Source organism: Coregonus clupeaformis, chromosome 18 (genome assembly GCF_020615455.1).
Source record: "Coregonus clupeaformis isolate EN_2021a chromosome 18, ASM2061545v1, whole genome shotgun sequence".
NCBI lineage: Eukaryota > Metazoa > Chordata > Actinopteri > Salmoniformes > Salmonidae > Coregonus > Coregonus clupeaformis.
In genome coordinates, this window is record NC_059209.1 from 11,640,887 (window position 1) to 11,652,626 (window position 11,740).

Here is an 11,740-nt window from a genome sequence, read left to right on the forward strand (position 1 = left end):
TGTTTGGAGGACAAATAATGCTGAGTTGCATCCAAAGAACACCATACCTACTGTGAAGCATGGGGGTGGAAACATCATGCTTTGGGGCTGTTTTTCTGCAAAGGGACCAGGACGACTGATCTGTGTAAAGGAAAGAATGAATGGGGCCATGTATCGTGAGATTGAGTGAAAACCTCCTTCCATCAGCAAGGGCATTGAAGATGAAACGTGGCTGAGTCTTTCAGCATGACAATGATCCCAAACACACCGCCCGGGCAACAAAGGAGTGGCTTCGTAAGAAGCATTAAGGTCCTGGAGTGGCCTAGCCAGTCTCCAGATCTCAACCCCATAGACAATCTTTGGAGGGAGTTGAAAGTCTGTGTTGCCCAGCGACAGCCCCAAAACATCACTGCTCTAGAGGAGATTTGCATGGAGGAATGGGCCAAAATACCAGCAACAGTGTGTGAAAACCTTGTGAAGACTTACAGAAAATGTTTGACCTGTGTCATTGCCAACAAAGGGTATATAACATAATAAAGTATTGAGAAACTTTTGTTATTGACCAAATACTTATTTTCCACCATAATTTGCAAATCAATTCATTAGAAATCCTATAATGTGATTTTCTGGATTTATTTTTCTCATTTTGTCTGTCATAGTTGACGTGTACCTATGATGAAAATTACAGGCCTCTCATCTTTTTAAGTGGGAGAACTTGCACAATTGGTGGCTGACTAAATACTTTTTTTCCCCCACTGTATGTGACCTTTTCAAGATTCAATATTTGCTGTGTATTTTCAGGATCTATGGACTGTCATTTATAATGTGAGCGTCTAATGTAACCATGAAATGTATCTTCTTTTAAATAAAAAACATTGTAGCAACATGAATGACCCATGTCATCTGTATTCAGTGTTCAAACCACTGAACAGTATTTCTGTACCAGGAGTAGAGACTCACGTTGATAGCGCAGCAATCTTTCATTGACTGTAAGAGGCCTTGATGTAGCAGTGAGCATGTGTATCATCCACTCACCCAATATGACTGGCTGTTTAGGAATACTGTTAATCATGACTACACCCCACTCATATTACGGTCAAATCAACAACAAAAACAGTCTGGTAAATATACTTATTACAAAATTCCCACCATGAAATAGTCATTTGTTTGACAACACCACTAACACATCCAACAACCACTACACACAACAATTTAAGATTATATATATATTCTTATTTTTTATTGCAGTGTACAGTGAAATACTTACACTCAGAGCTCTAACAGTGCAGGTTTTTCCTCTAAAACTGAGGCACTTTCATGTACAGAGGATGAGTGGCTAACAACTTCAATGATATAGTTACAAAAACACTCATTGAAAAATGTATGGAATACTTTTTGGATTATCAAGTCCATCAGTCGAGCACCAGATTCATTTTTTGTTCAAGCTGGGCTGAAGCATGTTTCAGTATGCTTTCATTCATTAAAAAGTGGTTGGTAAAAGTCTTTCTCCATTGTGGACAATAATGTGTCTCTTGAGGTGATTGGCCGATATGAAAGTCTTTCCACACTGTGGGCATCTGAACTGCTTGCATCCTGTGTGTACCTTCAGGTGGTCTTTGAGTGAGCCTGACTGGGCGAAGCGCTTGCCGCAGTGGCTGCAGCCGTAGCGTCTCTCCCCTGTGTGAACGCTCTGGTGTCGCTTGAAGTTGCTGGAATCAGAGAAGCACTTCCCGCACTGCATGCAGCTGAATGGCTTCTCCCCAGTGTGAACTCTCAGGTGAGTCTTGAGGGTCTGCAGACAAGCCAAAGTCTTACCACATAAACTACAAATGAACAGCTTACCTGCTGTGCATTCTGTGGTGTAACTCGCAGCGTTGTTATTATGACGGTCATGGGTGACCCAACCATCCTTCATTACCAAAGCATTGGATCCAGTCTCCATGCCTTTTCGTACAGTCATGTGAGGCTCATCTGAGGGCAATGGTGCCTTCTGTCTATTGTCTCTGTAAGCCACAGGTTGTTCGTGCTCAGTTATGGAGCCACTCAGCTTTTCCATCACATAGGGAAAACCATTCTCTGAATCAGAGTGAATAGGTACAACATCCACACGAGAGTAAGAGCACTCAGGAAGATCAGCCCCAGGACCCTGGGTGCTAAAAGTCCCAAGTTGTCTGTCGGGCTCAAACATCATACAATCAAAGCCCACATGGTCAAGTATTCCATCACCATTTTCCAATCCTGGGTTTTGAGATATTTTGTTCACACTCAGGTTTTTAATTGATTCTGGCAAGAGGCTGCGGTTGTCTGTTTCGCCACTCACCCATATACAAGAGCTGGCGTTCTCCTGTTTGCTGATTGGTTGAGCAGCCTCTGTGTCGATGTTGGAATGCCTTTCTCCTCCATCAACACTGTGATTTAAAGCTTCTACAAAATAAATAACAGTGTGTGAATGTGAACTGGATGCTCATCATGAAGGTAATCATCAAATATCACAAATCAGTAAGAGGACATGAGCAATTTCAGATAAATGTATTGGTATACAGTGCATTCGGAAAGTATTCAGACACCTTGACTTTTTCCACATTTTGTTACGTTACAGCCTTATTCTAAAATTGATAACATAATTTTTTCCCCTCAGTCTACACCGAATACACAACAATGACAAAGTGAAAACAGATTTATAGAAATTTTCAAAAAAATAAAAATAACAAATACCTTATTTACATAAGAATCAGACCCTTTGCTATGAGACTTGAAATTGAGCTCAGGTGCATTCTGTTTCCATTGATCATCCTTGAGATGTTTCTATAACTTGAATGGAGTCCACCTGTGGTAAATTCAATTGATTGGACATGATTTGGAAAGGCACACACCTGTCTAAATAAGGTCCCACAGTTGACAGTGCATGTCAGAGCAAAAACCAAGCCATGAAGTCGAAGGAATTGTCCGTAAAACTCCAAGACAGGATTGTGTCGAGACACAGATCTGGGGAAGAGTACCAAACAATTTCTGCACCATTGAAGGTTCCTAAGAACACAGTGGCATCCATCATTCTTAAATGGAAGAAGTTTGAAACCATCAAGACTCTTCCTAGAGCTGGCCGCCCAGCCAAACTGAGCAATAGGGGGAGAAGGGCCTTGGTCAGGGAGGTGACCAATAACCCGACGGTGACTGACAGAGCTCCAGAGTTCCTCTGTGGAGATGGGAGAACCATCCAGAAGGACAACCATCTCTGCAGCACTCCAACAATCAGGCCTTTATGGTAGAGTGGCCAGACGGAAGCCACTCCTCAATAAAAAGGCACATGACAGCCCGCATGGAGTTTGCCTAAAGACACCTAAAAAAACTCTGAGACCATGAGAAACAAGATTATCTGGTCTGATGAAACCAAGATTGAACTCTTCGGCCTGAATGCCAAGCGTCACGTCTGGAGGAAACCTGGCACCATCCCTATGGTGAAGCATGGTGGTGGCAGCATCATGCTGTGGGGATGTTTTTCAGCAGCAGGGACTGGAAGACTAGTCAGGATCAAGGCAAATATGAACGTACAGAGAGATCCTTGATGAAAACCTGCTCCAGAGCACTCAGGACCTCAGACTGGGGCGAAGGGTCACCTTCCAATAGGACAGCAACCCTAAGCACACAGCCAAGACAACACAGGAGTGGCTTCGGGGCAAGTCTCTGAATCTCCTTGAGTGGCCCAGCCAGAGCCCGGACTCTATCCCGATCTAACATATCTGAAGAGACCTGAAAATATATGTGCAGCGACGCTCCCCATCAACCTGACAAGACTGAGAGGATCTGCAGAGAAGAATGGGAGAAACTCCCCAAATACAGGTATGCCAAGCTTGTAGCGTCATACCCAAGAAGACTTGAGGCTGTAATCGCGGCCAAAGATGCTTCAACAAAGTACTGAGTAAAGGGTCTTATGTAAATGTAATATTTCAATTTTATTAAAACATTTACAAAGATTTGTAAAAACCTGTTTTTGCTTTGTCATTATGGGGTATTGTGTGTAGATTGATAAGGGGGAAAAAAACAATTTAATCAATTTTAGAATAAGGCTGCAACGTAACAAAATGTGGATGTAGTAAAGCAGTCTGAATACTTTCCGAACGCACTGTAAATCTTGAAAGCCAAAATATTGGCATGAAATCTGAAGTATTTATAATTAAATAAATTCATGAATTGTATGCAGTACGCAGTCTAACATTATTACAATCATTTTTACATGACAGTATTATAAAAAAAATTCAGTATTCATTATTTGTTTTATATATATGTATATATTTTTAAAATGTTGGGGTTTATTCATATTTATGTGAAAAGGCAAAATGGTACGGCCTAGAACCTAAGTGTAATGAGATGTGCGTAATACAACACTTTTTCCCAAAAGGCATAAGGAAAACACTTGATTAAGTCAGTCTCCCATTTACTTACCGGTACTTAGTCTCTCTCGTTGGTCATGATTCTCCCAGGCTTCTTCCCGCTTCTCCTCCTTGATGGTAGGTGATTTGGCCTTTATATCATCGAATGCTGCAGGCTGTTGGACACAAGGTAGGGTAAAATCAGTTGGGATGCCAGATATACGGCGCCTTCAGAAAGTATTCATAACCCTTGACTTATTCCACATTTAGTTTTGTTACAGCCCGAATTCAAAATTGATTTTTAAAATTATATACACTACTGTTCAAAAGTTTGGGGTCACTTAGATTAGGAAGGTGTTCCTAATGTTTTGTACAATCAGTATGTGATTGTATACTTGGGATGTAAGCAAGGTTTGAAATTATTATGTTTTAGTCAAATGTGATATCAATTTCGGCTTCTTGCGGTCAATTTGCAATATACAAATTGTAATTATGTTCCGGCCCCCTGACCATCCGCTCAAAAATAAATTAGGCCATGCCTTTATCTACACTGAACAAAAATATAAACGCAAGATGTAAAGTGTTGGTACCATGTTTTCATGAGCTGAAATAAAAGATTCCAGACATTTTCCATGCGCACAAAAAGATGATTTGGCTCAGATTTTGTACACAAATTAGTTTACATTCCTGTTAGTGAGCATTTCTCCTTTGCCAAGATAATCCATCCACCTGACAGGTGTGGCATATCAAGAAGCTGATTAAACAGCATGATCATTACACAGGTGCACCTTGTTTTGGGGACAATAAACGGCCACTCTCAAATTTGCAGTTTTGTCACAACAATGCCACAGATGTCTCAAGTTTTGAGGGAGCATGCAATTGGCATGCTGACTGCATGAATGTCCACCACAGTTGTTGCCAGATAATTGAATGTTAATTTCTCTACCATAAGCAGCCTCCAACGTCGTTTTAGAGAATTTGGCAGTACGTCCAACCGGCCTCACAACCGCAGACCATGTGTATGGCGTTGTGTGTGCGAAGGGTTTGCTGATGTCAACGTTGTGAACAGAGTGCCCCATGGTGGCGGTAGGGTTATGGTATGGGAAAGGGATAAGCTACGGAAAACGAACACAATTGCATTTTATCGATGGCAATTTGAATGCACAGAAATATCGTGACGAGATCCTGAGGCCCATTGTGAAGCCCAGTTTTTAAAGGTATCTGTGACCAACAGATGCATATCTGTATTCCCGGTCATGTGAAATCCATAAATTAGGGCCTAATGAATTTATTTCAATTGACTGATTTCCTCATATGTGACCCGTTTCAGGAAACTAGGCGTATGTCGCAAGTCACGACTTCACAGGAGAGCCATATATATATATACACACAGTGAGGGAAAAAAGTATTTGATCCCCTGCTGATTTTGTATGTTTGCCCACTGACAAAGACATGATCAGTCTATAATTTTAATGGTAGGTTTATTTGAACAGTGAGAGACAGAATAACAAAAAAAAAATCCAGAAAAACGCATGTCAAAAATGTTATTAATTGATTTGCATTTTAATGAGGGAAATAAGTATTTGACCCCTCTACAAAACATGACCCTTGTTGGCAATCACAGAGGTCAGACGTTTCTTGTAGTTGGCCACCAGGTTTGCACGCATCTCAGGAGGGATTTTGTTCCACTCCTCTTTGCAGATCTTCTCCAAGTCATTAAGGTTTCGAGGCTGACGTTTGGCAACTCGAACCTTCAGCTCCCTCCACAGATTTTCTATGGGATTAAGGTCTGGAGACTGGCAAGGCCACTCCAGGACCTTAATGTGCTTCTTCTTGAGCCACTCCTTTGTTGCCTTGGCCGTGTGTTTTGGGTCATTGTCATGCTGGAATACCCATCCACGACCCATTTTCAATGCCCTGGCTGAGGGAAGGAGGTTCTCACCCAAGATTTGACGGTACATGGCCCCGTCCATTGTCCCTTTGATGCGGTGAAGTTGTCCTGTCCCCGTAGCAGAAAAACACCCCCAAAGCATAATGTTTCCACCTCCATGTTTGACGGTGGGGATGGTGTTCTTGGGGTCATAGGCAGCATTCCTCCTCTTCCAAACACGGCGAGTTGAGTTGATGCCAAAGAGCTCCATTTTGGTCTCATCTGACCACAACACTTTCACCCAGTTCTCATCTGAATCATTCAGATGCTCATTGGCAAACTTCAGACGGCCCTGTATATGTGCTTTCTTGAGCAGGGGGACCTTGCGGGCGCTGCAGGACTTTAGTCCTTCACGGCGTAGTGTGTTACCAATTGTTTTCTTGGTGACTATGGTCCCAGCTGCCTTGAGATCATTGACAAGATCCTCCCGTGTAGTTCTGGGCTGATTCCTCACCGTTCTCATGATCATTGCAACTCCACGAGATGAGATCTTGCATGGAGCCCCAGGCCGAGGGAGATTGACAGTTCTTTTGTGTTTCTTCCATTTGCGAATAATCGCACCAACTGTTGTCAGCTTCTCACCAAGCAGCTTGGCGATGGTCTTGTAGCCCATTCCAGCCTTGTGTAGGTCTACAATCTTGTCCCTGACATCCTTGGAGAGCTCTTTGGTCTTGGCCATGGTGGAGAGTTTGGAATCTGATTGATTGATTGCTTCTGTGGACAGGTGTCTTTTATACAGGTAACAAGCTGAGATTAGGAGCACTCCCTTTAAGAGTGTGCTCCTAATCTGAGCTCGTTACCTGTATGAAAGACACCTGGGAGCCAGATATCTTTCTGATTGAGAGGGGGTCAAATACTTTTTTCCCTCATTAAACTTTAAATCAATTTATAACATTTTTGACATGCGCTTTTCTGGATTTTTTTGTTGTTATTCTGTCTCTCAATGCTCAAATAAACCTACCATTAAAATTATAGACTGATAATTTCTTTGTCAGTGGGCAAATTTACAAAATCAGCAGGGGATCAAATACTTTTTTCCCCTCACTGTGTATATATATATATATATATATATATATATATATATAAATGCATTTTGGGGAAGAAATGCCTTCTGGAGCATGTGAACTTTCATGTGCCTTAATAACAAACTTGTATGCCATCTGTAAATACGAATAAAATTGTTAAATTACGAGCCTTGTTGGTTAAGCCACAGAAAGAGACAGCAACCTTCCCACTAGCCATGATTGGCTGAAATAATGAGTGGGATGGACATGCCGAGAGAGGAGTTCGGATTGGTCTGTCATATAGAAGGCTTCTGTCAGTCTGTGTTGGTAATCCTGTCGAACGCGGCTTTAAAAAAAACATATATGGTGTAGCGGAGCTGCATATGTATTGCTCTCCACTTTCTGGAGGTTTGAGTTTTGAAATCAGTGGAATTAAGACTATGATAGCTAAAGAGATGGCGAAAACACCTGTCTCCGGATTACATCTTCAAACTAAAGGCAACCGTGGCATGGCATCCGAGGGAGACGCGTCCATCATGCATGATGATGTACGGGTAAGATAGTGTAGCTAGCTACATTTTCAGATATTACACGTTTCTAATTTTGACAAAGTGGTTTCATTTCAGGCTAAAGTGTACTGTTAGCTAGCTAGCTAATGTTTCGTGTATGACGTTATTATTCGTATCCCAGAACCGTTTGCTTTGCTAGTTATAGCCTAATGTTAGCTAGCTAACATTGAACCTGGTTGGTTAGCTCCCAGCAGATTAATGCAGGGTAGTAACGACATGATTTGGCACTATGTTCATTGTTCTCTAACTAGCTAACAGCTGGCTGGCTCGATAGCTAACGTTACGTGTGTGATCTTACACGTTGTTTAGGCCCTGTGTAGCTCAGTTGGTAGAGCATGGCGTTTGCAACGCCAGGGTTGTGGGTTCGATTCCCACGAGGGGCCAGTATGAAAATGTATGCACTCACTAACTGCAAGTCGCTCTGGATAAGAGCATCTGCTAAATGACTAAAATGTAAATGTTTACCTAGCTAGGTTCATTGTTTACCTAGCTAGCTAGCTACATGTCTTAAGCTAAAGTGTACAACACCTGTTGAATATGGCCGGTGTCAGTAAACGTCGGCATAAAAGCGTAATGTAATTGTTGCCAGCAGAGCTGGTTAGGCTGTTTTCATGTTATCCAGAGGTAAACAAATCATCAGCCAGAGCGTCAAGTGTGTGCTCTGAACGCTCCGAGAGCGAAACGAGATGGGTGAGGCTAAAACTTAAGAGGGTGTGAACGATGATGAATGGGTGTAGACAAAGAAGAGCGCTTCACTAGATACCAAAACATTCAAATGCCATTTTCTCAAAAGTGAGTTTACAAGTATATCAACTTTCAAAGCAGAATTACTTTCCCATTATTCCTCAAAAATACAGTGTATGATATACCATTTTGTAGCTCTGAGTCTCTACTTTTATCCAATGTAAAAAACAGCATTTCAAATGTTGCTACATAAGACCAATTCCAGGTGGTGAGTCACATATGAACTGTAACTCAGTAAAATCTTTCAAATTGTTGCATGTTGGGTTTATATTTTTGTTCAGTATAGTTGATGATCCCTGATGTAAAGGTTATTCCAAGTTTCTGTGTGGCCTTGGAATAATGTTAGTTTAAAGAGCACTACACCCCAAACGTTTGCCCCCTGTTCTATTGATTTCAGCATGATATTGATGGAAGTGATTAACAAAAAGTGTTGCGTTACACTTAGTGTTGGTGACCCACTTGAATCAAAATGAAACACGTAATGTGATTGTCCTCTAACCAGTGATGTACACATTATTCCCAGATGGTTTTTGAGCTGTGTTATTCCTCATCTCCCCCCTCTCGCACAATTTATTTCAAAGAGATTGACAAAGCAGTGTTGCGTTTCTCTTTCTGTTTTGGTGACCCCTGTATCCAAATGTAACATTCCAAAATGTAGCTTACTGTGTTCTGCAGGTTGTCCTTTAACGAGTGATTTAAAACTACATACAGTTTCCATGTGGTTTTTTAGTTTTGGTAGTTTCAAGTGGCAATAAATTAATGACTGATTTATTTCCACTTCTCAAAACAACATGGTTTTTGGTATGTGTGCAGTTTATAAGGTTCTTGTTTAAAAATATACAAGTAATATGATTAGTATTGTTGCACATGAGTGTAGATAGTACATTTATATATATCAAACTGTTTCTGCATATTGGTTATTGACTTGGACACTAAAATTGTGTTTTGACATTGAGCTATTTATCAAAATGTCTTGTCAACAGGAAGCAGTGACAGCATAATTTTCAACTTAAGTTTTAGGCATTTAAATGTAACTTTCGAAACGTATTTCCAATAGTATTGTACTTAACCAGGTAATAACTGCTGAATGAGTCCAAAAAACGTGCTGTGATTTATTTATTTTGATGACATACCAGAAATCACCAGAACGGGTTTGCCCTGCCTACAGGTTATTTTTGCTTCCAGACCTGGTTGTGTTGATAAGCACTTTAATCGTGTGGAAAAATGGGGAACACGTGTAAAAGTAAAACGTACCTTTCTCTGTGTGGTAGTCTGTCCAGTTTCACCTGAGGACTTTCCCTCCCTAAACAGGCTGGTGACCAATTGGGAATCAACTGCTCTCAGACATTGTACATCGCCTAAAATGAGTAGACAAGGGAAATTGTTTGCATTCACACACACAACACACTTTATCAACGTTGTCTTGATAAAGTGGTTTCTAAAATGATGTTTTAACTAATAAATGTAGCTAGTATGTGCTCTATTGGCACGCCCAAATCTTACTGCTTGATGTCCTTTTCGATTCCATGCCAAAGTGAGCTTGAGAGCAACCGTGCGCGAGGGTGGAGCTTCCTATTTCTGCTCTCATAGCACTTCCACGAGACACTTTCAGGTCCATCAGCCGTAGTTTTCTCCTCAATGCTTCATTCTCCTTCTGCCCTCGAGATATCTCCAAATGCAGGATCGCATAGCCATTGTCAACAAGCTCGCAGATTTCAGCCACGGCCGCGTTGGCCAAAACCTCCATGATGGAGGCTAGCTGAGTGTGAAGGGCAACGGAATTTGCCATTTTTGGACCAGAAATTCCCTCAGAATAAGTTAATGGACGAACTGTGGAAAAAAAATAGATGTAGAAGTATAGATGTATAGAAGCCGATGCATCGAAATCACATTTATTGTAGCATCACTAAAATGTAAACAGACAGTGGCGGCCTTATTCTTGCTAAGTCTTGCTTATTCTGATCAGCGTCTTCTTCGAGGTTTATTGGCAGACTACACTCATAAGGTGAACTTCCGCCACGCGCCACCTACTGTACCGGGGATGAACAAATTCATACTTATTACCAAAAACACTAACCAAATTCACGCTACTACCCTGAATTTAAAACAAAAACAAAAAAACGGTACTCCTTAAGTCGGATTTAAATGTATATTCAGATCCCTACACAGGCTCAGGAACCTGGGAGGGAGGACCCTCTTCATTCAGTACTCCCTGTAACATTTCGGCTGTAAAGTCCTGGAGATCCAGAAATCTATTGGCTGACTTCACAATGATGTCTAGCTTCTTAGATGTTGTAATAGTTTGACTAGTGCAATTTATCACTTGCGCTATAAACGCAACAAATGTCACCTTCTTCACTATTAGTGTGTCGGGATCCTTCTCCTGCATAGCATTCACTGTAGACTGTGGGACATCCACTACCATCTACTTAAGCTATTTTCACTGCCTCTACATAGGATACCTGCTGGATGGCCCTGATCCTAGCTACTGCGACCTTCATTTTACAGGGCACTCCGAGAAATCGGGAACATGATTCCCATCACAATTACAACAACATGCGAGCCGAATAGGTGAAAAATCTGTCGATGTGCCCTTGAGCAAGGCACTTAACCCTAATTGTTCCTGTAAGTCGTTCTGGATAAGAGCGTCTGCTAAATGACAAAAAATGTAAATGTTATGCTTCATCTGACTCTTCAACTACTACATATTTATTCCTTCGACAAACACTGCAGCGGCTTCTGTACATACGGTCTCACCGCATATATCACATATATATAAGTTTTACATACGTTTGGAGAACCACTTCATCAAACGACAGTAAAACCGATAGGCTTTGCTCCTTCTTTCCGTCTATCATTCAACTCAAGCTACGTACGTCTACCACTCCTGGCATGTTATCCCTAAACCACACATCCTCTGTCCAAAGAAACACCTCGATCAGCGTCTCATCAGCAACACAAAAAAAGTACTTCCGGGTCACGATATTCCGATTTTTAAAAATAAAAGTCCCCCACGTCATAGTAGACAAGTGTCAATAGCAGTGCTTAATATGAGCCGGCACCTCTCCGTTTTTAACTGTTTTGTTGCGGAACCTATTTGGCCAGATCCGGTACCTCTCCTGGCATTAAAAACATATATAATAAAAG

At 41.4% G+C, this 11,740-nt stretch overlaps 1 protein-coding gene across 1 annotated transcript; it reads right to left on the bottom strand.

Moving 5' to 3' along the window:
- Nucleotides 1-692: 692 nt before the first annotated feature.
- LOC121587484 (zinc finger and SCAN domain-containing protein 2) lies at nt 693-11,531 on the bottom strand. Its single transcript, XM_041904458.2, has 5 exons — nt 11,384-11,531; nt 10,097-10,423; nt 9,848-9,951; nt 4,420-4,522; nt 693-2,403 (listed from the first exon to the last, which is right to left on the bottom strand). Exons 1-5 carry the CDS (start codon nt 11,400-11,402, stop codon nt 1,460-1,462), a joined length of 1,497 nt encoding a protein of 498 aa, XP_041760392.1. The 5' UTR covers nt 11,403-11,531; the 3' UTR covers nt 693-1,459.
- Nucleotides 11,532-11,740: the final 209 nt, after the last annotated feature.

Coding starts and splice junctions, on each gene's coding strand:
- LOC121587484 (XM_041904458.2), bottom strand. Junction 9,952..10,096: donor ATCGAAAAGGACATCAAGCA/GTAAGATTTGGG, acceptor TACTCATTTTAG/GCGATGTACAATGTCTGAGA. Junction 4,523..9,847: donor AGACTACCACACAGAGAAAG/GTACGTTTTACT, acceptor TGTGTCCAACAG/CCTGCAGCATTCGATGATAT.